The sequence below is a fragment of the Sceloporus occidentalis genome, unplaced genomic scaffold, assembly GCF_023333645.1.
Source record: "Sceloporus occidentalis isolate IW3139 unplaced genomic scaffold, rSceOcc1.0.p SCAF_9, whole genome shotgun sequence".
NCBI lineage: Eukaryota > Metazoa > Chordata > Lepidosauria > Squamata > Phrynosomatidae > Sceloporus > Sceloporus occidentalis.
Genome location: NW_028316989.1, coordinates 47,144,007 through 47,171,022, shown reverse-complemented (window position 1 = coordinate 47,171,022; position 27,016 = coordinate 47,144,007). Strand labels below are relative to the sequence as shown.

The following is a 27,016-nucleotide window of genomic DNA, read 5'->3' as shown; positions in this document are numbered from 1 at the left end:
TGTCTCCAATTCTTTCATTTGGCGGAGCCATCTTTGCACTCACTGTTCTATTAAAGGTTGACACTTCATGTCTGCCTTGACTAACAGTTGCTCATCCTCCCATAAATCCCTCCTTCTTTCTAACGCATTTGTACAAAGCAAATGTGACCTCTGTCTTAACAACAGAAATAAAACAAGTTAAGGAGACCCGCTTCTGTTCCATAGCTGCAGCTTATCTATAACGCCAGAGTCGTGATAAGTCAACGCTGGCAGCAGGGAGAGGTATTGCATTGTAGAGCAGCCCTAAATCAGTCTGTTGGGGCATTTATTATATCAGTATGTGTTAAAGTACTGTACTTAGAATTCTCTCCTAAATAACTTTCCCTTAACTACAATAGAGCTCTCCAGAGAATTCTATGTACTTTAGCAAGCTACAGATCCTAGGGTTCCTAGTAATAGAGCCAGGGCAGTTAAAGTGCTGTTGAACTGCTGCAACCCGACTCACCTCATCCATCCGTTCACCTACCAAAATATTCCCATTCCACTTGCTGGAAGCTCATTACACTGAAATTAGAAGATGGAAAATATACTAAAATAGGGAAAGATCAATCTCCTCTTTCCTTGGAACAGCCTGTCTGCAAAGCTGACAAAAAGATGGATTTCTTTATGCATAATGGAGTCCATTCTCCAGTGGGAGCGGGAACCCTTCCATACCTCTAAGCAGCGGTGAATCTGGATTCTCATTGCCAGCAGGGAAGTGGATTCACTCTGGATTTTAGCTAGCTGTCTGAGGTCCTGAACTCTCTCCTCCAGCTAGACTCAGCACCATGGATAGTTTCTTTAAAGCTATATAAAGTCATGTGTAGATTTACTGCCTCACTGGAATGAGAGCCTACAGCTGTCACTGTCTCTAAGGGCTCCTTAAGACTTTCCCTGAATTATAGCTAAGGTCCCTTTCCTCCATTATGTGGCAGCACACCTCCGTTTGCAACCAAGTACACTTCTAGAGGGAGCTATAGTGAAGCTTAGGCTGTAATGTGAATGGATGGGCTAACATAGGAAGCTGCCTTATTCTGATTCAGACACTATATAGGTCTATATAGATCAGGACTGCCAGGTCAGACTGGCAGAAGCCCTATGAGGAAATGCCAGGGAGTGAACTTGAGACATTCTGAATGTAGAACATGTGGTCATTCATTGAGTATGGCCCTCTTCCCAAAGAGACCCCACAGCAGAATTTGCTGATGATCATGCCTATGCATTAAAAATGAGGAGGGCATAGGGCATGTGAGCTACGACTCCCCTCCATAAGCAAGATGATCACCTCAATGCCATATGCGCAGTCAGGGTAAGACTCTGCCTTGGAGGCATAAATAACCGTCTGTAGTACTGCAAAGTTGTCGTGCTGCTGGGTGCCAAGTGGCTGGCAATATTGCACTGCCCCTAAGGCATCTGAAATGATAGCCCTGCATATTTCCATGATGCAACAGCACATTTTTCATATTCTTTCCTAAATATTAAGAGTCAGCAAATGAAATGGATGGAGAGTAGTTTGGGGTCAGAGAGAAAAAGGCAACGTCTCCCTCTTTATATACTGCTGCGTTTCGGTATACTACAAGATGGCCTCTAGCTTAAATGTTTGTTTGCTTTGTTAGTTTGCAACATTTTTGAAGGAGACACCCATCAATGGTAGTTAGGCATCAGGGCTGGCCTGAGACATTTTGCTGCCTGAGGAAAAGGAGAAACACAACTCGACATATAGAACTGAACTGGACTGACAGTTGAAGCTTGCCTCAACCATGGGGATGGACAAGGCTAGCCAAAGAAATGGTGATTCCTGAAAATTGGAGCTCGGAGCCTCAGCCATGATCCTAGATCAGGATAGATGCTGCCAAATCTCCACATAACAGATTTACACATCACTTGTGCTACACAACCCTTGTGTTGAATAGCAATATCACATGACTGAAGCAAACCACCAAATACGTCTCTGAATGCACAAGCAAAAGTGTGTGCAGATCAATATACAACTAGCAACACACATCAATACTTAATGCCTTTCTACATGAACAGTGGCACTGCATGCACAACTCCACTTCCAGAACTTTGAAGTGAATGATGATATTTCATTAGGGACACAAATTTGTATCTGCTCCCATAGTGGTTTTCAGTGTAAGACACCAGTAGTAGTCCAGCCAATGTCAGAAGGCTAATGAATTTTCTCTGGAGGTTTATCTGAGTCTTAGAAGAGTGATCCAAGGTGCTGAACCTATTGGAAACCTCCTTTAAAGTTCCTGCTATAACCTGGCATAGATTCATCTTCCTACTGACACAAAACCATCAGCCACAACTATCTTCTACCCAGCTGCAGCCAGAGGGGGCTGGAAGACACAAAATCATAGAAACATAAGAGTTGGAAGAGACCACAAGGACCATGATCCAGTTCAACCTCCTGCCATGCAGTCTTGTTATGACACTGGCAGATGCAGAGCCCAGCTCTTGCAGATCATGAGGACAGAGAAACATTTCACATTGCAGAGCATGAATTAAAATACCAATTCCAGATTGAAACACCAGTGGTAGACTAAAACATCAGGTGCAAAGGAATAGGAAATGCCCTGAGCTATATTAAAAGGAAAATGTTAATTGCTTAGGCCAGCTGGGCTGATTTACACCAGGTGATAAATTTGCACAGCCAAGGCCATTCCATTGTGGCAATCCAACACTCCCTTTGTGACCTTGCCTGGTGTATCTGACTTTCTGGTTCTTTGAACTTCATCCAGTGTGTAGCTTGGGTTACTCTTTCTGTGGCTTCCTTCTTGACTTTGGACCTCAGATCACCTGGACTGCACTTCTGATTCTCCAGACACCTAAGGTATGGCTTAGGTATGTACTAACTTGATTCTCCTGTAACTGTTTCGCTATATAATAGCCTGCCTTTCCTGGCACTTTCTGGCTGTAGGTAGAAGGATGCTGCCTTGGTTTCTTCATATGAACTATAGGTGCATTTACCGATGACTTGCCAGAGGAAAAGAGGACATACTCTAAAGACAGGACCAACCTTGCTAGCTATGATCGATCTATATGTGAAAACTGGGTATACTTCTGAATGCAGAGTATTGTGGATAGAGAGAGAGCCACCATCCCCTTCATGTGCCATTGAGCACATGGTTGCTTGACTGATGACAGATTGTGAGACTCACTGGCGGATGTGATGCCAGGAAGGCCATTTCTACATCATTCTGCCCTGATGGAAAAAACAAGCCAGAGAGCTCCCTTGGTGCGGAGCTAGTGCTGAGTCAAAGAAACAACCACTTATGTTAAAATACATTTAATAAATATGTAAATGAGCCTGTCTCTATACAGAAATTGGCAGGGATCAGATGGGCAGCCAAATCACTTCATTGTGCGGCATCATTTTCAGTCTTTCTCCCCTTTCAAAGGCATCTCTCCCTCCTTCTGCCTGAGCATGGAGAGGGTTCCTTCCATGATGGGATTAGTCCATTTTATATTGCTTTTGTAAGCAAAAAGAATACCATTAACAGCCAGAAAGTCAAGCAAATGGGTACAAGAGCAGATCAGGCCTGAATTCTCTTGGAAGCCAAGATATCCAAACTGAGGCTGTCGTACTTTGTGCACATCATGAGGAGACATGACACATTAGAAAAGGCAATAATGCTAGGAAAGGTTGAAGGTAGCAGAAAGAGAGGAAGACCACATGTTAGATGGATAGATTTGAGCAAGGAGATCATAGCCCTGAACCTATAGTTGCTGAGCAGAGCAGCTGAGGATAGTGGAGCTTGGAGTTGTCTCACTCATGGAGTCACCATGAGTTGACGTTGAATATAAGATGGTTAAGAACAGCAAGAAATAGGTGATATAAATTTCTTTGTTCTTGATCTTTGCATGGTTCCCTGTTCTTAGTTTCAGGGTTTTTTTAACCTAAAGGGAAATTCTAGCATCTTTCACCAATAGTTCTGATAGTTGACACACAGTGATGATCTTATCCTCCAAGACCTTCAGAAGACCCAGTGATATCCAAACTCTGGCCCTCCAGGTGTTTTGGACTTCAGCTCCCAGATTCCCAGACCATTAGCCAAGATGGCTGAGGCTTCTGGGAGCTGAAGTCCAAAATACCTGGAGGGACAGAGTTCGGTCATCACTGCCTTAGGAAGTCCTGGATGATGTGTGCCTCATTGTGTGGCAGCTATTGGACCATAACTGGGGATGGTGCTCAGCTGCCATTCTGGTCTTCCCATGGACTGCTACATGACCATGAAGTGAGTAGGGAAAAGGTGCATCTGAAGAGTTTCTCCCTGCCGCAAGAACATGTTTAAAAACGACACCATTTTGGAAGACATTCCTGCAATGAGAAAATTGATTACATCATCAGCAATTCTTTACAGGAATGAATAATGGAAATAAGCACATCTGTATCCTGCAGCATCTGCCCTTAGAGCATTCCTACCATTCAGGGGAGTCAGCAACTCAATAGACATGAAGCAGTATCTTAAAACTTCTAGGTGGTGTTAAAATTACTAAAACTACACAGGGCAGAAGTGCATGGTATAGTGGAGGTCTCTCCCCTCCATCAAGCTGCATTCTGTTCATTCATTAATTTCTTCTTCTATACATTTTTGGACTGTGGCTAGCCAGAGTATTCCCAGTGGCTTCCCGATCAATAGGAGAGTACTCCACTTGCCAATAGATTTGTATAAGTAATGGCCAAAGCCTTTCTGTTCCCAAGTTGTTTCCACCCAAGTGACTCCCCCTTCTTCCCCGAAAGGGATAAAATCCGCTTGCCTGTTGTTCATAATGAAGACATACTCATCGCACCTTGAGAAGCGCAGGCGAGAAAATTAAATCTGGGTATTCTTTCTGTCCCCAGGTAATATTTCTGGCAGAGAAGTTTCACCATTCTGTTCTTCTTTTCAGAAATGGAACAATAATAACAAAGGAAAGAGAGAGGGCAAGCACCGAGGATGATAATTGTTAGAACAAGCGGCAGGGAAGGCAACAGCTTGACAAGAAATAAGATGGCTTATTTTTACCAAGGTACAATTCACGGTGAGGCTTGCTGTGGATATTTTGCTCTGGCAAGCTAGATCTATTTCCATAACCTCGAACCTGGAATTGAATCCAGCCCACCTGCAGAATTTTGACATTGCTTTAACTGTCATGGCTCCATCCTATGAATCCTGGGATTTGTAGTTTGTTGTGGCACCAGAGTGCTCTGATGGAGAAGGCTAACTATCTCACAAAATCCTGGGATTTTGCTCTCTCTCTCTCTCTCTTTATGCAAAAAATGGTGAAAAGGAACCTATAATTTTCCTCTTTTTCTCTGTCACACACAAAAGCTGAGTAAATAGGAGGCATTTAAGGAGCAATCCTTCCTTTAATTTCTCAGTGATGTTGAAAATGGGATCTGCCTGAAGAATCAGACATTTAAATGAAAGGCTCCAGAGACCTTTTTCGCAGTCGGTTGCTTCGTGGGGCTGGCATGTCTCATTTCCCACTCTTGATAACTGATGGAAGCACAATAGCATCTTCCCGGGATATCTTTAACCCAAAGAACAAACGCCGCCTTGGGCATGTCCTTAGTTTCATCCCTTTTGCATTAAGTGCTCTATAGAATATGCCACAATGAGATCTGGAAAGCCACAGTTACAGGGTGGCGAAGATGAAGAGTGGGCACCTTTAGGCGAAATGCAAGAAGCCTGGCACATTTACATGCTGACCCATATTAAATGTTTATATATATATATATATATATATATATACACACACACACACACACACACACACACACACACACACACATGGATCTCAGATAGCGATGCTGTCTGTTGGGTGGGAAAGAAACCAATGTCTCATGGGCTTGCGCTTGTTCCAACCAGAGTGTGGAAGTGGCCATGGTGGTTGGGGGATTCTGGGACCTGTACTCCAAATATATAGCTTTCCCAAGCTCATGCTCTAATCTTAAATGGAGCAAACTCATGCGTGAAGGTTGGGGCATGGCACCTGTGCGTTATGCCATAGGTATGTCTCACATGAGGATGTATTATGAAGGGATAGGAGTCCTAAATCCAGATCTTGGCCTACGATCACAATCTCTGTGGTTCAGGGTGTTGGTAATGAGCCTTCCCAGCCTGAAGGAAACATTGCCATCTTCACACTATGCTCACTCTTCCCTGGATTCCAGAGGTTTCAGACTACAATGCCAGTTGTCCACATTGGCCGCACTGGATGGACATCACAGGAGTTGTAGTCCAGTTTCTCTGGAGAGTACAAGGTTAAAGAAGGCTGCACTCTTAAGCTGCACCTGCATTGCAAAAATATTGCAGTTTGACACTGCTTTAACTGTCTTGGCTCCATCCTATGGAATCCTAGGACTTGCAGTTTGTCGTGGCGCCAGAGCTCTCTGACAGAGAGAAGGCTAAATATCTCACAAAACTACAAATGTTTGGATTCTATAGCATTCAACTGAGCCTTGGTGGTTAAACTAGTGTCAAACTGCATTAATTCTGCAGATCGGAAAGAGTGGATAGATGACCGGGATCAATTTCTAGCTCTTTCTAGATCCTTTGTCGGTTGTAGCACCTCTTGGACAACGCAAATGACACCCTCCTGCCACGCGCTACTTAAAGGGGATCAGTCCCAGCTTTTGCTTTTTGGAGAGCTTTCCTTCCAAAAGCACCATCTGGAGGAGTCCGGAGAATCTGAACACAACATCCTGGAGAGAAGGCTGGCTAGTTACCATTTCTCCTTGGATTAAAACACAACAACAACAGAACAACAACAGCACAACTCTCTTCTCAATGGAGAACAAATTGACTCGTAGGAGACTGAGAAATTGGAATTGGATGATAGGAAGAGATGGCACGAAGAAGCAGATGTGCCCACCAGTGACTCTCTGCCAGTATTTGGAAAGCTTAGACAGATGGCAGTCGGTTGGCCAAGGGCTGGTAGAATTGGAAGAAAAAGGCTGTGTGCCAACAGCAATGTTGCATCCGCTCTGGCTTTCAATCCAAATTTTAAAGAGTTTCTTGTGTTGCAGATTAATTTCCAACCAGAATTATAACCAGAATTACTAGGGAGATCGAGAGCCGACTGGAAAGGAAACCAAGCCAGACCCCAAAGTGAACCAATCTTTTATAGTACTTTGAACAAAGAAAACTACAAATTGTATTTCATTGGTTACATAAAAATTAAACACATACACCCCTTTACATTCATTGGATAAACATTACATAGTAACATTTCAATTCACATCTACCTCATTTTTGTTTCCTTTGGGGTTATTCACACTCTGAAAATTATCCCGGATGAATCTGGGTTGAATCTCCATTGGTCACACACATCCCAAATGCACCCGGTTAAGTTTGGGAAGTCGGTCTGAACGCAATCATGGGGTTCCGTGCTATTGTGTGAGAAGTGATCACACGCAATTTTGGGCAATGGCAAGCTATTTTTGGGCAATGGGAAATCAGTTTGAATGCAATTTGAATTCACGTCAATTCGCTGAACTAGCAAATTCATGTGAATGCATTCTGGCCCCAATTTCTTTTCATTTGAAATTAAGAGACATTCCTCCCGTGTGATAAACTCTTATGGGATGTGAGTCTGTGGGGTCAGTATGGAGAGAGATCTCGCGGCACCTTTGGCGCTTACCCAAAGGGAGAAGTTGGCCACATTCAGAGGGAGCCTTCTGCCTTCTTTCTTTTGGTGAGGCTCCAAGGGGCTGCAAGGTCTCTCTCCGCAATGAACCGGGTTGAGACCGCTTGAAGTGCCTCGGCTGGGGAATCCTGGGAAGGGGGAACCATTGGCCTCTTCTGTCAGAGAGAGAGAGAGAGAGAGAGAGAGAGAGAGAGGATCTGGCGGTGCCCTTATACATTTGTGCCAGTCCAAAAAAAGAGATGTCCTTAGGCAGAGCTGGTCAGGGAAAGCGGGTGGAGAGCGGATTGGTCCTGCTGTGTGTGGATGGGAGGGGGAAAAGCCCTGTCTGCCTCTTCCCTCCTCCTCCTCCTGCTGCTGCTGCTCTCCATCCCTCCTTCTTCCCTTCCCTCCTTCCCTCCTTCCCAAGGGGGGAGGACCCTTCTCTCTCCCCTCCCTCCTTCCCTGCCTGGTCCCAGCCTCAGCATCAGAGGCAGAGCAGGAGGAGGAGGAGGAGGAGGAGGAGGCAGGCCAGCGGAGCGCCATGGAGCCAGCGGCGGCAGCAGCAGCAGCAGGAGCCCCTCCGAGGCCGGCCAGGAGGCCCCCCTTCGCAGCCTGAGCCCAGCAGCCTCCTCCTCCTCCTCCGCCAGGTAGACCGGGGCCCCTCGGAGGCAGCAGCGGAGGAGGAGGAGGAGGAGGAGGAGGAAGAGGATGCCCGGGAAGGAGAGCCTCCGAGGAGGAGAAGCAGAAGCAGGCAGCCCGCAGGAGGACCAGCAAGAGCAGCATCAGCATCAGCATCAGAGCGGAGGAGGAGGCAAGAAGAAGAGGAGGAGGAGGAGGAGGAAGGCGCCCGGAGGGGAGCTGCAGGACCAGGAGGAGGAGGAGGAGGAGGGCAGCAGCAGCGGGGGCCGCTTCGCCAGCATCCAGGTCTTCCTGGTCTCCGAGTGCGCCCTCATGCTCGCCCAGGGCACCGTCGGAGCATACCTGGTCAGCACCCCCTTTTGGGGGGGGTCTTGGGAGGGTTTTGGGGGGACCCCCTTCAGAGGGGGATGATGGCTCTTTGCAAGGATTGGGGAGTTGCAAGATTTTTTGGGGGGGACCCCCTTCCTAAAGGGGGACCTTGGCTCTTGGCAAGGATTTAGGGGGACCCCCCTGAGGGGGATTTTTGGCTCTTGGCAAGGATTTTGGGGAGCAGTGGGGCCTGGCTAGAAGAAGGGAGTTGGGGGGGTGGTATAAGAACCCCATTTGGCTCTTGTTCCTGCTAGTGGTGCCCCCTCCCTCCCTCCCTCCCTCCCTCCCTGCCTGCCTGCCTCCTCTTTCTGGGGGTGGGCAAGGAACCATGCTGGCTCTTTCTAGTGCTGCTCTTCCTTTCCTGGTTGGAAGGTTGGGTGCCAAAGCCAAAGCAGAGAGAGGGGCCTGCATGGTTTTCCTGCAGTCTTTTTTTTTGGGGGGGGGGGGGGGCAGGTCCTACCAGAGGCACTAGGGAGGGGCATATTTTTTTTTGGGGGGGGACCCTGTTCTTAGCTCTCCTGGATAATGGCTTTTGGCCTCTTTGTTGCTGCAGAAGGTGTAGACTCACTCTTGGCAGGCTTTGCATTGTGCTTTTCTTTTTTGGGAGGGGGGTCATTTGTAAAGCCTCTTGTTCCTCCCTTGCTAAAGCCTCTCTGCCAAATCTGCAGAGGCCAAATTTGGGGATGTGGGATAAGGTCCAGATCCCTCCAGTCCTCCTCTGGAGCAGATGGAGAAGGCAAAGAGGGGTGGGTTTGCTAAAGGTACCTGGGTAGAGCAGGACCCCCTCCCCACCAACAAAGATGGGGGCCTCTGTGTGCCCCTTCTTATCCTGTCTTGCTATTGTTGTCATACACCATCAAATTGTTCCTGACTTACGGCAACCTTAAGGCGAAGCTGTTGTGGGGTTTTCTTGAAGGCTTCTTCAGAGATGACCATCCTCTGAGGCTGAGAGAGTATGGCTTGTTCAAGGTCACCCAGTGGGTTTACATCACCAAGCCAGGATTCTAACCCTGGTCTCTCCAGAGCCATAGTTCAGTGCTTAAACCACTATGCCACACTGGCTCTTCCTTACCCCATAGAGGTGGGCCAAAAATGTGGCCCGGTGGTTTGAGCTTTGGACCACAGTTTGGCAGACCCTGGTATGATTCCCAGCTTGGTTGTGTAAACCAATTGGATGACTTTGGGTGAGTCACAGTCTCGCAACCCTAGAAAAGGCCATGATCGCTGGATCATGGAAACCCACTGGGTGACCTTGGGCAAGTCTACTTTCTCAGACTCAGAGGATGGCAAGGGCAAACCCCCCTCTGAAGAAACGGGCCAAGAAAACCCCATGATACATTCACCGTAGGGTCACCATAAGTCGACCTGAAGGCACCCAAACCCAACCGGTTCATTATAGGGTCCCCATAAGACAGAAATGGCTTGAAGGTGCACAGCAGCAATAGTAAATTAATTCCTACTTGGCCGTGAAATTGGGTGACCTTGTGCAATTCACACTCTCTCAGATTCAGAAGACAGCAATGGCAAACCTCCTCTGAAGACACTTGCCAAGAAAAGCCCATGATAGATTCACCTTAGGGTTGCCATAAGTCAACTCAAAGGCACCCAATATCAACAGGTTTGCTTTAGGGTCTTTAAGTAACCTGTCCTGTCCAAAGTGCCCCCAAAACTGACCAATCTCTGGCAGAATGGACCCCCCTTCTCCCTACTGGGAGGGATATATCAGGCCAACGCAGATTATTTAGGTTGCATCTGCGCTGCAGAAAGAATTTGGTTTGACACCACTTTAACTACCATGGCTCAATGCGATGGGATTCTGGGAATTGTAATGTTTTTATATTTTCTGTATTTTATTACTGTTTGTGAGCCACCTCGATCCTATTGGAGAGGTGGGATAAACATAAATAATAATAATAATAATAATAATAATAATAATAATAATAATAATAATTATCCCAGAGCTCTTTGAGAGAGATGGCTAAATATCCCACAAAACTTCAAATCCCAGGATTCCGTAGCATTGAGCCATGGCAGTTCAAGCGGTGTCAAACTGCATTAATTCTGCATTATGGATGCAGGCATACTTACTGTAAGTATGCACAACTAAGTATCTGAATACTTTAGAATACTGTACTATGTAGAATACTAGCCAGTGATAATAACATACAACTTTGTATATTTATGGCCCAGGGTCAAATGTTGTTCTAGGTGTGCATTTGGCTCAGCTCTGCAAACTACCTCCTCCTGGCTCCTCCATTGGATGAAATGATGCCATGCTTCCTACTTCCAGTGTGCAAAGGTGCACTTCCCTTGGATATATGTGTCTATGTGTGTCTGTGTGTGGTGCAGGCAAAAAGAAAGGTAAAGGGTTGAGTAGGTGATTTTTCCAGCCACCTGTCTTCAATTCCTTCTTTGCCAACCACCTTGATGCAGTGGAATTCTGGGAACTGTAGTTTGTGGCGGTGCCAGAGCTCTCTGAGAGAGAAGGCTAAATATCTCACAAAATGACAATCCCCAGAAATTTGTAGCATTGAGGCTTGGCAGTGTCAAACTGTATTAAGTCTGCAGTATGGATGCAACCGTAGTTAAGTATGCACAACGCAGTAGCCGAATACCATAGAGTACTAACTAGTGATGATAACACACAACTTAAGAGTTTATCACACTGGGGCTGATTTCAGCATTAAAGAGAGATTAAAGCACATTTAAAGCATCCTGCAAATATAGGGAAAATGGGGAGTAATTGCATGAATGATTATCACACACAATTGCGCAAATAAAGTGATATCGGTAAGGCGTTGTCACTGAAATCTCAAAAGTAAAAAGATGCACTTTAATGCTTCTTTGTGACCACTTTAATGGCGGGTTTTGTGCGACGTGTGACATCGTTTCATGTCATTATATGATTTTGCAGGGATATTCACAGGATAAACTCCCGATCCCCTTCGTGTGATGAACTCCTTAGTATTTGGCTAGCTCTGAAACCCACCTCTCCTTTGCACCTTCACCTGATGAAGTGGTGCCATGCTTCCACTATATTTTTCCAGCCACCTGTCTTATGTGCTTTCTTTGCAGACCGCCTTGTGCTGTCTGGCTCAGTATGGGGTTACCTTCTGTCTTTCTCTTTGTTCCAAGGTGGGTGCAGGGAAGAGAACAGACTGGTAAGGGGTGAAAATTGAAGACGGCCTTTGGAATCTGAGAAGGTCATGGCAAGCCACAAAGCATGGGTTGGGCAGGGTGAACAGCTGGCTCGCCTTGAGATCGGATGTCCAAGTAGGGAGTCTTGGTTAGCAAACTGGGAAAGAGAAAGAAGGGTGACCTCCCCAAACTCCAGTGGGCTGCGTCCACCCCCCCCCCCCCATGCACTTATGCCAAGTGACAGTACAATATTCTCAGATCCAGAAGGCCCCATGTCTTGTGTCTTGGTGATGCAGTTTGGTTAAAAGCGAAGGATGTTTGAGAAGCCGGCATGTTAATTTTCGGTGGATGCTGCTGAATGGATCAGGCCTGTGTGTAACTCTAAGGTGAGCTGACGGATTCTTGTGGACACAAAGGAACCAAGAATGGCAGGAATCATTGGAGATGGGTGCTTTGGAATGCAGGCCTGTGCTTACAGATGGCTGCATTGAGAAATGCATTGGCACCCTGGCAGAACTAAAGAGAGCTACAGAGACAAATTTCTCTGCAAACACAAAGTGGTTTGACTGTCTTTCTCAATATGTTTTACAAGGTTCCTGTTGAGGAACCTTGCAAAATCATAGTTAGCTTGGAGCTGGAGAACCATTCTTGGTTTCAGCGGAGGCTTCCTCTACTGTTGGAAAGAGCAGCTGCAGGAGGAATAATGGAATAATTTCCATTGGGAGCATTCAAAGATCTAGCCATGTTAGTCTGTAGAATCAGTATGCAGAGAGATCTTGTAATGTTTTTGAGATTTGCTGAAAGAAAGAAATTTTCTACAGAAGCTCACACTGCCAATTTCTTTATTTTGGTTAGTCTCAAAGGTGCTACAAGATCTCTTCCGTTGGGAAAGTAATGGGGGAAATGGATAAATCCAACCCATTCCCTGTCGTCTCTGCTGCTTGCCCTCCCCCTTTCATTGGCTACTATTTACAAGCAAACAACCCATGAACGAGAATTGCATCCATGCAAACTGTTGTCGCAACTCCTTTTCCCACAATGCTGCAACCTGGCATAAGATATAGCTTGTTGGCCTTTGGGAAGAGGCACTCCCTGCTACTTTGCATCGCTGAGAGTCTTTCTTCTTGCAGGGTTATTCCTCTAGCGCTGGGTTATTATTAAACACTTTCCAGTCTGGCCATGGCATGTAAAAGTGTCTTCACCCTGCCCTGTTACCTAAAATAGGTGGACAAGGCAGGAGTGGCTAAGACCAAAAATATGCAGTTGGACAAGGCAGGGGAGGAATTCAAGGGCCAGTGGCCTTGCTAGCTGCAGGGATCTCTGGGAGTGTCGGCCCAAACTCTCCTAAGGTTTGGTAGTGCATAGAAACAGACAAATGGTCTGATGCAAACTCCCAAGTATGTGATGACCTAATTTATTATTATTATCGCCATCATTTATTTATATAGCACCGTCATGGTGCTTTACCAGTAAAAGACCAACCGAAAAAACCCTGCACTCAAGGTTTACAATCTAGTTAAGACATGACACAAAAGGAAAAGGGGGTGGCAGTTGCCACTTGCCATCACTTGTCCTACCAATGTTGCCTCCCTCCCTCCAAACCCTAATCTATCTGTCTTCATCCAAGTACTAATCCTATCTCATTGACGTCATCCAGATTCTACCCCAGTCTTACTCACTCCTTGCTCACTCTCATCCCTTTGTTGTTACAAACTCTCTCCACTGATCATCAACCATATTGAAATTCATTCAACGTTTTCCTCCTTGCTCAGTCTTCATGCACTGCGCTCCGCATATTTGCCATCCAATGCAACACCGTGCAACATCAAGACACAAAACAATGCAAAACTTATGCAAAGTTCAACTTGCTATAGGACAGAGCTGGCAAGACCCTTTGGTTGTTGCTGAATTGCGGGTCCCACCCTTGTTGTGTTTGTTTGCTGAGGCTGATGGGAGCTGCAAACTGACTACATAAACAAATGTTGTGTGTCTTATTGTTCATCTGACATCCCTCTGTTACAGAATTGGACTGGAGGTTCTTTGATGTTGGAATGGAGACAAGAGCTTGCTTACTGCAGAATTGACTCAGCTTATTGTTTTAATTGTTTTACTTAAAGAATGGCCAGATTTGTCTCTGTGGATGTCATCTTGTTCTGCCTGCGATTCTTCTTGTTTTTCCTGACTGGCTTATAATTGTACTAAAGTTGGCTGTCTAATAGGGATGGAAAGAATATTTTCCCCCTTGAAAAACATGTTTTCGAGTGTCAGGAAACCCTGATGCAAAGAATCCTGGGCTGGTGAGAATTCTTTGCAGCTCGGGGCGTATTTCTGCACAAAATTGGTGCACTGAAAGTAGTTGTTTTCAGATGTTTCAAATGCTATCTTTGGGGACATAGCAGTCAAAATTCCCATATGGGTGATTTGCACAGAAAACAGAACTTTTAGTGGAGGAAAGGGCTTTGGAAATTAAAACTGGTCATTGCATCTGTTTAAAAACTGATGAAATGCAAGAGTAAATGAAGAATGTGGATGACTTTAGGACTTGTAGGTTTATGAAAATAATAATTTACAAGCCTTCTTGTTGTTCATGCAAACCCCATTCTTGTTAGCTAGGCTTGGGAAAGTCATTTCTCTTTCATTCTTGGACTTTAGTTTGTAAATGGGAACTAGGCCTGGCTTTAATGGTTTGCAGAAGCAAATGGGGAAGTAACTCATTTTGGCATAGTGTTTCGCGTGTTGGACCGTGACTCCGGAGACCAGGGTTCGATTCCCAGTTTGGCCATGAAACCCATTGGGTGACAACAAACTACACTTGTCCCTCCACATTTGCTGGGGTTGGGGACACAAGACCCCCATGAATATGGAAAAACCGCAAATAACAAAAACACCATGTTTTTATCTGAGAGGACACCTTTCTAGGAATCTCTAGGTCCTCCAGAGCAACTCTGTGGTCAATGTCCGACAGCCACTGACCATAGAACTGCATTGGAGGAGCTACAAAGGCCTAGTAGAGTATCCTTTCTAGGAATCTCTAGGTCTTTCTATGCAACTTTTAGGTTAAGTTGACTATAGAGTTGCATGGGATGACCTAGATATTCCTAGAGAGAACATATTAATCAAATCCGTGAATAATCAAACCTGCAAATATGGAGGGATGAGCGTACAGTTCTCAGTATTCCATAGCGTTGAGCCATGTCAGTTAATCTGGAGTCAAACTGGAGTATTTCTCTAGTGCAGATGCAGGCTATGTAGCCTTTTGACCTTAGGCTTCTTTCTGTAACCCTGGGGATGTTAAGATCGATCTACTTTACAAGGCTGTTGTGGCATAACCGGGGCATAGATGAAGCACTTCCAGCAAAATAAATCCCTAAGTCTTCCTACTGTCGGGCCAATTAAACTTGTGTTGGTTGGTTAGTTCCCTGTCTTCCTTAACAGCAGATAGATTTATTCCTTGATTTTAAATGTCTGGCAATTTGCAGATCGGTCAGACCATGCTGTTCTTACCATGTGAGGCCTGATCCAATTGAGCAATGTGGAAAGCTGAAAAGATTTGGTCATACTGGAGTCTGGGTGAATATCCAGTGAAAGGAAACACTTTGCATGAAATGCATTTGGATCATATCCATCCTCCTTGTTTTTTGAGTTTATCAGAACTGTTCCGTACCTCAACTCCTCTCCAAAACCGGAATTTAGCATTGAAGCTGAATATGGCCATTGCTGTTATCATTTCTCAGCCCAATGACTGAAATAGTGGCTTAACCAGAGGTGAAATCCTCTGGCAGCAAGGGAAAGGGAAAAAACAAACCCTCTTGAATTTGACAGCTTCCAGTTTGTTTGGGCTTTTTTTCATTTTGCAGAGGAAAGAGGCTGATTTAATTTTCTCTCTTCGGTCTGTAGCCTCCAAGAGCGCGAATGAGAGCGCACTCTGGTTTAGGCTGACCTAGTTGCAAAGACCCAACATCTGCCAGAGTCAGGGGGGTGTTGTAGATAAAGACTATCCATCTGGGAAATGTGTTGCACAAGACAACAGCTCCATGCGCGCTTTGGGCTGGTTGGGTTCTGTTTTTTGGAACGAGAACTCGAGAGATGTCGCATTCGCCGTTCCTTACTCCCCTTGGCTTTAAATGGAGCCACGAGAGGCGGATGGAAGGCATGGGAGAGCAGAGGAAAATAAACAATTGGGGAATAAATGGCAATAATAATTATATTCAGTTTTTCACATCAGCTACTTAAATAAGTATAATCAGCTCTCCTTGTCCACGGACTTTTTAATCCATGAGTTCAAGCATCCATGGCTTGAAAATACAGTTGACCCTCCGTTTTCGTGGGGATCCATTGCAGACCCCCTGCGAAAACGGAGGCTCACACTTATTCAAGCCCCATAGGCTTGAATGGAGTGCACCACCATGCGTGTGGCAAGGATGCACGCGCCATTGTATATTCAAGGGTGCCGATCTCAGATCCGCACATTAGGAGGGACGACTGTAAATTAAAAATATACAAATTCCAAAAAGCAAACCTTGATTTTGCTATTTTATGCAAGTGACATCATTTTGATATCCACATAGGGTCCTGGGACCAAACCCCAGAGGATACCAAGGGTCTTCTGTATCCTGTTTTATATCTGTTTAAAATCCTTTCCAAACAAATCAGGATTTGGTAAGTCTGAATGTCAGAACCAAACTGTACTTTTTTTCATTTCATTTACTTATATCTGCATATTAAATGGAGTTTACTTTATGGACAGTCTTAGCCCATGCCATAGGTAAAAAAAAGTGGTACTCCATGCGCAACTCCACCTCTTCAACCTTGAGTTAAATGTGGACTTTCCACATCAGAGGAAAACACTAGCTTCCTCCAGAGAGGAACTTATGCATGCGTAAAACACCGACTGGATTCTGGCCAATGTCTGCATGCGGCAGCCATAACTCATTGGCACATTGTGTTAGATGCCTCTAAAAAAAGCCTATCTCTTCCCTTCATGCGCCGCAGGTGAGTTTTATGAACTATAGAAGGTGTACGATAACAAAAAAAGAGAAGAAGATATGACAAAACTGACTCAAAAATAGCATGATTTCACATCAAATCTCTAGATTTTATTCTAGTAGCCAGAAATGTAGGTCTACTTTGCACTGAAGGAATAATTCAGGTAGACACAACTTTAGCGGCCATGGTTCAAGGCTATGGAATTCTGGAAATTGTAGTTTTGTCAGATATTTACCTTTCTCTGCCAGAGAGTTCTGGCGCCACAACAAATTGCAAAATGCGATGATTGCATAGGATATGGAGCCATGCCAGTTAAAGTGGTGTCAAATTGCACTTTTTCCTACTGTGCAGATTAAATCTTAGCTAGCTTTTCATTAATCAATTAATCATTGGGTTACTGCTCAGAATTTGCTGGGTAATAATAATAATAATAATAATAATAATAATGTTGTCAGACATCTCTCTCCAAGTGGGTTACAACATAAATGAAAATGCCATATATAACTAAACTGTGAATGGCAACTACATGATGAATTTTAGATTGTTTTAATATGTGCACATCTTATTTCTCATTTTAAACTGATGTGTGTTTTAACTAATGTTGTTTGTTAATTGTTGCCTCGTTCCATGGGGAGAGGCGGGTTAGAAGTAAGTATTATTATTGTTATTATTATTAAGCACATGAAACCCTTGAAATGCACAGGTTAAAACACATGAACGTAATCCTACGTCTATCTGTTTTAACCTGTGTATTTCAGTGGCTTTCTGTGTCTAGGTATATATTGCGTTTTCATCTTTGTCACGATGCCCATCGGCTCTGTTATGCTCCAGGAAAAAATGACTGTACAGAAAGAGTCTTTCATTGGGAGCACTCAACATAGACAGACTCCCCGGTGCCCAGGTAAAACCTTGAAATTGGCCACATGTGAACCGTACTGATGGAGCTTTAATATCACTTCAAGAATTGCTTTCGCACATTTGGCTGTCTATCGACAAGCGTACAGAGTGTAAGCGATTTCAAAGCCATTAACAAGGCCCTGGAACATATCATAGAAGTACAACTGGCTTGGGAGAGCCAATGCATAGGGATCCATTTTAGCCTCTGCCACACTACCTTGCTTACAAAAGAAAACCACAGGCTCCTCATAAGCGACAGGGGGAAATGTTTTGATTTATTTCCCTGCAAAATTATGTGGCTCTCCTCATATTGTTCGATTGCAACCCTCAGCAGCCCCAGAATAGCCAACGATGAGGAATGTTGGGAGCTGCAGTCCAACAATAATCCCCACTTCTGCTCTAAATGCATTGCAAAATTCAGAAAGGTACAGATTTCCAAGCGCTCTCTTCCACCGAATTAAAAAATAGCTATTTCTGCAGGCAAATGGGGACCCGACAAATCCTTTTTCTGTTCCCAGGAGGAAATGCTTGTATCTCACGGCAAATACAAGAGGGAATTTAGTGATACCTTAAGGACTACTGGATTTACTATGGCGAAAGGTTTGTGGTCTGGACTCCCATTAAATTAGAGTCACGGAGTGCATTATGCCTCTGTTGCCAGAGATTGCTTTCATTTGCTTGGCTTGAATTTTCACTGAGATGATCACTCTGGCTCTCCAGAAAGAGTTTAGCATATGCTGCAAATCCTAGGTGATTCTGGCAATGGTTTGCAATGTTAATTTGCTTCTTTTCCATCTTTTAAAACGAAATACAAAATGCATAAGCTTTAGACCCATAAGGAGTGTTGTTTCATCATGGCTACCCCTATGCTTTCTGAAAGGGCCAGGAGGTCATCTCTCTGTGTGTATGTTTCCTCAAGTCTCCTGTCGACTTATGGCGACCCCATGGATTTCATAGGGTTTTCCTTGGCAAGGAATACCCAGAGATTATTTTGCCAGCTGGTATTTGTTGACTGTCTCCCATCCAGCTACTAACCAGGGCCGACCCTGCTTAGTGTCCAAGGTTAGAAGAAATCTGGCGCCTTTAGTGTTGTGTACATGTGGCATAGTGGTTTGAGTGTTGGACTGTGACTCTGGAGAGCAGGGTTCAATTCCTCGCACAGCCATGAAACTCATTGGGTGACCTTATGCAAGTCACTCTCTCTCAGCCTCAGGAGAAGGCAATGCAAACGTCCTCCCTTGCCAAGAAAACCCCATTATAGGTTTGCTTTAAATCTTCCATAGGTACACTTGAAGGTACACAACAACAACAATGGGAGACAACTGGGCCTGAACAGACAGGCCAAAATAAAGCTGCTTCAAGTCACTTTGGAGATATGCTGTTTAAATGCTGCATGTATCCTAAGAGGACAGAAGCTGTGCTAAAGCCATGCTCCAGTCCTAAGGACTGGAGCACAGCTTTGGCACAGCTTCTAGCCTCTTAAGATGCGAGTGTCATTTAAACAGCATACCTCCAAAGTGACCCAAAGCAGCTTTATTTTGGCCTGTTTGTTCGGAGCTAAATGTTTCTTATTTGGGGTATGCATGAAAAAGGTGAACTGGATCAGGGCCTCTTAGTACGCAGTTTCTTTTAAGTTGACACTGGAGAGGTTATCCCCTTTTGGCAAAGCCAAGGTTGGCCATGTATGATACTGTCTGTTCTTTGCATTTGTCTTTACTCAAGAGAGTTATAAGTAATTAAGTTGCATAGCAGCTATGCAGACTTGAATTCTCTAGCTCTAGAGGCATTTTTCTGGTTCTCTGACCTTAATCTCAAGTGCTTTTACTGGAGATTCTGGATGCGGTTTATTAAGTCCTCTTGCACAAGCCCCATTGGAAAGGCCGAAACAGAGGGGAAGGAGTGTGGATATCTGGGACCAGGGAGCATCTTTTCTATTGCAAAGTGGGTCATCCGCTGTGCGCACAGACTCAGTGCTGTCATCTTGGCTGTGACTGGCATCCCTGCCACACTCAGCAAATACTTGAGATGCCAGCCCCTCACTGGTGTGTGACACATCCTGGAGTTGTCGTTGTGGTAGCCACCTCACTTCCCTTTGCCTGCTGAAGCTTTCATCTCCCTGCCTGTTGAAATGTTGTCTTTCATCTCAGCTGGATTGATGCAGTGCTAGACAGCACAGTGGCTGATCCCCTTGTCAATAAACGGCGTTGGCTGTCAGTTAGATGGGCAGCGCAAGGGTCCAGAGCATAGCAGTTGTGCAAAAGGTCCCAGGACCTTGACATCTTCAGTATCGTCCTTGACATCTCCAGTCTTGAGTAGCAGGAGAGAAAAGAAGGAAGGAAGGAAGGAAGGAAGGAAGGAAGGAAGGAAGGAAGGAAGGACACAAACACACACCTTTGCTTTCTGATGGTTCGGTGTACACAAACTTTGTTGCATGCCCAAAAGTGTTTAAAATGTGATATAAAATTACCTTTCAGCTATGTGTGTAAGGTGTATATGAAACGTAAATTTGTGTTTAGACCTGGGTCTCGTCTCCAAGACAACTCATTATGTATGTCTGTGCAAATATAGCTATTCAAAAATTCAAAACGCTTCTAGTCCCAAGTTAAGGGAATACTAGAATTTTGTCAATGTTAAGGCATTTTGGTAATACCAAATCAGTACTAGATATGTTACAAATTTGGGACTGAAGGGACATTTTATGGCGGGGACAGAGTTTTTATTTGCGGGGCAATTTCTTCACGGTTACATCCCTGGCTGCTTCTGAATGTTTAAGAAACAAAGAGCTTTTCTGTGCCTGAAAGATGTGTAGGTGTTTTGCTGCCTGCCAGGTGAAGGGGTGTGTATGGGAGAAAGGGATGGAAAGAGCGAGAGGGAGAAGGGCTTATATAACTCTTTCATTTACATACATCTGACTCCCGGGCATTTAGTTTGCTAGTTCCCTAAGGAGCACCGGCTCGTCTTCAGGAAATATAGAGCAAGGAAGAATTATCTTTTGTTACATCTGGCAATTAAAATGTGTCAGGAGCGCTCCGGATACAAATTAGAGCCGTTTATTAGCCCTGCAAGTAGTGTGTTATGGTGGTTTTTTTTAAAATCTGTTGGGAGATTTATTCTACAAATTATTTGAAATGTAGGAAGCTGGAATAAAGCATCGCCAAACAGTTCTCACCTTTCCCAGTTGCTTTCGCGTTGCCGGATATGAGCGATATCTTGGCCTGCTTTGTTTTGGACTCCCCAATTTGAAACTCTGCTCCTTCTCCCATTCCTAGATGCTTGGCGAAAGCAGAGCTTGGTAAAGCTCCGTTTTGGGACTGCAGCTACCAGAATCCCCCAACTGAGTCCAAGGTAGACTTTGAACTGGGGACACGGGCAAATGTAGTATAAATGTTTGGGTGGTGTGCTTTTTGCCTGTCTCGCCGTATCAAAGAATCACAGAACTGGAAGGGATCCCCAAAAGCTATCCAGTTCAGCCACATTGTGACATGCAGGAATACACAGTCAAAGCACCTTTGACAGATGGCCATCCAGCCTCTGTTTTAAAACATCCAAAGAAGGAGACTCCACTATGATCTGTGGGAATGTGTTCTGCTGCCAAACAGCTCTTAATGTTGTTGTTGTTGTTATTATTATTATTATTATTATTATTATTATTATTATTAACCTTTATGTCAGAAAGTTCTTCCTAATGTTGAGGTGGAATCTCTTTTCCTGCAGTTTGAATCCATTGCTCCATGTCCTAGTTTCTGGAGCATTAAAAACCAAGCCCACTCCATCCTCAGTATGACATCCCTTCAGATATTTAAACATGGTTATTGTGCCACCTCTTAACCTCCTATTCTGCAGCTTGCCATAAAAGGGCCTTTCTTGAACTTCACTCTCAAGAGAGTTGATGCACCGTCTATAATGTTATGAAATGGACACCGAATATAAAAGTCCACCAAAGCTATTAGAGTACCTTAGTCACTACTATTACTAGCTAGGGCAGTATGAGAATTATAGCCTAAAAAAAGAGAGAGGGTTTCTTTTCCCCAAGCTCTGCAGAATATATGTTGGTCATAACAACAATCACCGAAGTGAGAAGGAAGTACTGTCTGTTTTAGCCGTTAGTACTTCTTCCTCCAGTTTCCGAAAATCCTTTGCCTATAATTCTGACGCTTACTGTCACCCCAGCTCTGCCTCTCAGTCAGTAAATCCTTTTAGTGGCAGAAAGGAGATTTTGGTGGGATGCTGAGGTCGGCAGCTTTTCACCCATCAGGCTGTTTCTGCAGAGATGATGAGCGCGGTTATCTTTTGACCTTGTGGCGGGATGGATCTGGACGTAAACGGAGCAATGCTGGCGAAATGTCAGGAATAAACCCTTCTAGAACATGGCCACATAGCTTGAAAAACCCACAAAAAAACTATGGATGTCGGCCACGAAAGCCTTCAACTTAGGATTGTCCTTGCCATCGGATTTCCAGTTTCTGTGTATGGTTGTGAGAGCAGGACAGTGCAGAAAGCTGATAGCAAGAGAATAATCTCATTTGAAACGTGGCGTTGGAGGAGAAGAGTTCTGCAGATAGATACCGTGGGGAGCTAAAAAGACAGACAAATGGGTCCTGGAGCAAATCAAGCCCGAACGTTCCCTAGAAGATAAGATAACTAAACTTAGCCTTGTTGTACTTTGGAGCTGGTGCTCTTTGTACCAGCCGAAGCCTCCAAAGAGGAATCCAAAGAGCGTGTGCGATAAAACCAAAGGCGGGATCTCATTTAGTTTCTGTTGGTTTGGCTCCAAAACTCCAACCCAACAGGGTCATGCGTGTGTTGTGGAGGAACAGCAGCTGGAACATTAAGTGTGGGAGCTATGATGGGAAGCTGTCATCACTTTAACCATCACACCGCAGCAATGCTAGCCGTGCCCACAAGTGCCATCTGCAAACCGTCTTTTCTCTTTCTTTCTTCTTAGGCCATTTTGTTTAGCTGCCTCTATGCACTGCATCCCAGGGCCATTCAGAGGGCTGTGTTCTCCTATATAAATCCAGCCTGCTGTTGGATTCTGTCGTCCAAAATAATAACTTTCCATTGCAGTCGTCTAAAACTGCCACTTTATTTGTATCTTGGTGGTTGTTCTGTGCTTTCAAGTCCTTTCCTGACTTATGGCGACCCTAAGGCGAAGCTATCATGGCGTTTTCTTGGCAAGGTTTGTTTGGAGGAGGTTTGCCATTGCCTTCCGCTGAGGCTGAGAGAGCGTGACTTGCATAAGGTCATGACCGAGAAGGGAATCGAACCACTATGGCTGTATCCGCATTGCTGAAATAATCCACTGTAACTACTATGTCTCGGTGCTATGGAATCCTGGGTTTTGTAGCCTTTTGTGGCACCAGAGCTCTCTGACAGAGAAGGCTACATGTCTCACAAAGCTAGAATTCCCAAAATCCCATAGCATTCAGTTAAAGTGGTGGGGACTTTGTCTTAAAGAGTAAAAGGAAGCTGCTCGCAGAGGGTATGTTTTCCCATGTACAGCAAGGGTGTTTCGTCACTTGCTCTTTTTTCCCACCCTGCTGTTTTAAGTAGTAATGGTTGGGATAGAAACACCACTATTATCCTTGTGCTTGTTGTGAAAAATGGACAGGCTGTGCGCTTTGCCTCATCATTTCTAGGGTTTCAGAGGGCTGTACTTGGGAACCAGAAACCAGGCAGAAATTGCAGCTGCAGTTTCCCTGTAACCTAAGCAAGGCTTAGTCTTCCTGCTGGCCAGAGATCTTGCAATGTCCTGTCAGCTTTCCAATGGACTTTGAGAACAGTTGGGTTGCTCCAAGAGGACAGAAGCTGTCAGAAGCTCTTTGGATCCAGTTATCGAGCATCTTCTTTTTCTAAGGACATATTTCTGCAAATGTTCCGATTGCCTCCAGTCCTAACTATACTTTGCTTCTTGCCAAAGGTGGATTTATCTTTTTAATGGTCTTTATTGTTTGGTGTATTTTAACACTGGGAAGCTGCAGGGAGAGATGGGGACCATGTGTCATCCTTGCGAGCCCTTGCAGTCTGCATCCATGCGCTCCAAAAAGTGATGTGACTCCCATTTGGGGCTTTCTTGTGGCTGTTTTGCAAGGCTTTGGATGGGTTGGTGGTACTGAAGGCCCCTGGAGGAATGAGTGAAACTGATATTTATAGGCATTGGCACATTCAGGGATGTTTTCAGGTGAAAAGACACCCCCAAATCAGCCTGGGAATTTTATTTAGGGGAGATTCTGTGGTCTTGAGAGGTCTCTGGAGATGCTTTGGGGACGGCAAAAATGGGGCTCCAAGACTGCTTGAATTGATGATCATAGGTCTAGCAGGAGTGGAAGCAAAATGGAGGCATAAGCATTTTTTTTCTTTGAAAGTCTAAACAGTATTTCTAAACGTCCAACTGAAGTTTTAATTTACTGTGATGCTAGGAACTTTGCATTTGAGGGGAAAAGTCTTACTTGTGGTTGAAGGCAACCTAAGGTGAACCTATCATGTAGTTTTCTTGGCAAGATTTGCTTGCCATTGCCTTCCTTTGAAGCCAAGAGTATGTGACTTGCCAAGGTCACCCAATGAGTTTCATAGCTGAGGTGGGAAGTGAACCCTGGTCTCCAGAGCCATAGTCCAGTGCTCAAACCATTAGACCATGCTTTGCAATGTTAATATTGCTCCCAAGCTTCCCTCCTGCAAGGGAACAATTAGTGTCCTTTTTTGTCCCCAAGCAGTTTCTGATTTATGGTGACCCAAAGCGCCATGTATTAATTGGTGCCTATCTTGGGGTTTTCTTGGCAAGGTTTATCTCAAGGGATTTTTGCCAGTGCCTTCTTCTGAAGCTGAGAGAGCATGCCCAAGATCACTCAGTGGGCTTCCATGGTCAAATGACCCTATAGATTTAATAAACTACTCAGCAACGTCTCTCTTATCAGAATATGTTGGAGTAACCTGGGTTTCTTCTCTCTGTTCCCTCGCAGGTGAGTGTCTTGACCACCTTGGAGCGAAGGTTCAACCTTCAGAGTGCCGACGTCGGGGTGATTGCCAGCAGCTTCGAGATTGGGAACTTGGCCCTCATCCTTTTCGTGAGCTACTTCGGTGCCCGGGGCCATCGGCCACGTTTGATAGGATGCGGCGGGATCGTGATGGCGCTCGGGGCTCTACTGTCCGCACTGCCCGAGTTCCTGACCCACCAGTATGAATATGAGTCTGGGGATATCCGTTGGGGGGCTGAAGGCAGGGACGTGTGTGTGGTTAATGGATCCGCCAGTGAAGAGGGACCAGACTCGGATCTTATCTGCAGGAACAGGACTGCCACAAACATGATGTACTTGCTTCTCATTGGGGCACAGGTCCTCCTAGGCATTGGGGCTACCCCTGTACAACCTTTAGGCGTTTCCTACATCGATGACCACGTGAGGCGGAAAGATTCTTCCCTGTATATAGGTAAGTGATACAGACTCTTAGGTGGAAGCATTATTTTCCCCTCACTGTAACTTATCTTTGTCTGCTCATTTTACTGAGGCACAGGATGGGTAGTTTTGGAATTGGGACAACTCCAAGACCAATGACTTAAGGAAGCATTAGAAGTGTTACATCTCCAACAATTTGTTAATTTAGAAAGTTCTTTCTTGAATAGACGTTGTGACCAATTTACCCAAAAGAGCAATTTCTACTGTGTAAGACATAGTTGGAGATCTACTAATGGCATTTTTTGACTGTCAGGAATCCTTTTTTTCCCCCACCTGGAAAGATACAGCAATGAATAATCTTCCCATTCTTAGTGTGTATGAATTCAGCTGTCTCTTGAGACACAAACATAACCTTGAGAAGTTGTGTATCTGGTTATGCATGTGCTTGTACATTCAAGTGCACATTAGATTGTGCATTCAGTGGCAGAATGTTGCTATTTAGTATAGGAATCACGTAGCACCACAAACGTGTAATTACACGCTGAGATTTACACTTTGCAGAGTCTCAGCCAGTCTTTTTCCAATTCAAATTGTTCATGTCTCATTGTTTTGTTTTTTGAAATAGATTATTTTGCAGCAGCAGAACTATCTAGGCACTGATGAGTTTGTGGATCTCCATGATGGTTTTTCGAGTGGCAGCAGGGAAAGAAATGGGAAGGGATGACCCATCTTTCCTTGTCTATTGGTTTTTGTAATTGGAATGTCATGGCAGAGATAACCATTCTATTTATTCACAGTTGCTGGCATTAGAGAAAGCTGATGATCTGTTAATAATCCTTTTGGTCTGACAACTGTAATGAGGCAGTGGTTAATTAGGAAGATATTCTCCTAATGTCTTCTGTGAGCGAATCTCGGGGGGGGGGGGGGGACTGAACATTAATCATATAGATATTTTTGACTGTGATCAGTTATGGCTTTCTAGACAATAAGTTTTTCCCCACAATCCAGGATGGGCCGAAGGCAACTCCTCCCATGAAATAATGGGAATGGTCCCCTGATCCCATAGCGAAGGAAGACAACTTGGGGGCCGCTTATTCTTTTTGACAGACACCCCTCTATTTGAAGGGCTGTCAGAGGGCACCCACTTCTTGACACATTATTCAGTAAGAATCCAATTTAAAGTTGAAAAACCTGCAAGAACAGAGAATGCCGGAAGTCCCCTTGTCGTTCCCCATCTTCACCTATTAACACAAATGCATTATATTGAGCAGTGGGCATACAGATCACTTGGACACTATTGCTAAATCCAATTGCCAATCCCAACTAGACCAGGCCATTAAATCAATGCAGTTTACATAAATGCACTTGTTTCCAGATTTGTATCTATGCACACAAATCAGTTGGTGCACATCTCATGAAGATTTGCACTTGTTTTGCCAAGGATGTTGTGGTAGCAGCTGCACTGATGTAGCCCATCAATCTTGCAACAGGGTGAAGGCTTTCCTATGAGCCGCCTTTCTATGTAGGTATCTGCAGAGTGTTCCAATTGCTGATTTCTGTCCTTAGCAGGCCTGGATAGGTTGCCCAGGTCTTTCCTTGTCGAGGCGGCAATAAACAAGCTGATTAAATGGGAACATAAACAAGGCTGCAGTTCATTTTGGATCATAGCTATAATCGATTAATGGAAACGCTTTTTACACGTTGCAAAGGTGCAATGGTGAGGGCGCTTAAGCAGATGTGTTTATTAAATTAAAAGGTGGAGAGAAGCAGACGCTGTGTCATCCTGGCTCTGGGTCTCCAATATATTACTGCAATTGCTCTACTTCGTGTTATTTTGCTAATGGCTCTCTGAGGTCTCGGCTGAATAAACAAGGCAGGAGGCAGGAGGAATGTTAATGCATGCTTTAAGTTGGATTCAACGCCTAACTATGCCTGAAATTTGGTTGTTGAAACCACCATTC

General features: G+C 44.7%; 1 protein-coding gene across 1 annotated transcript in view; it reads left to right on the top strand.

Annotated features, from left to right (window-relative positions):
- Positions 1 to 8,343: 8,343 nt before the first annotated feature.
- LOC149307458 (solute carrier organic anion transporter family member 3A1-like) overlaps positions 8,344 to 27,016 on the top strand; it is a 55,505-nt gene continuing 36,832 nt past the window's right edge. Inside the window, exons 1-2 of the mRNA XM_089538317.1 lie at positions 8,344 to 8,619; positions 24,624 to 25,089. Of these exons, the coding sequence (XP_089394443.1) occupies positions 8,344 to 8,619; positions 24,624 to 25,089 (742 nt within the window). The remainder of the gene's footprint in view (positions 8,620 to 24,623; positions 25,090 to 27,016) is intronic.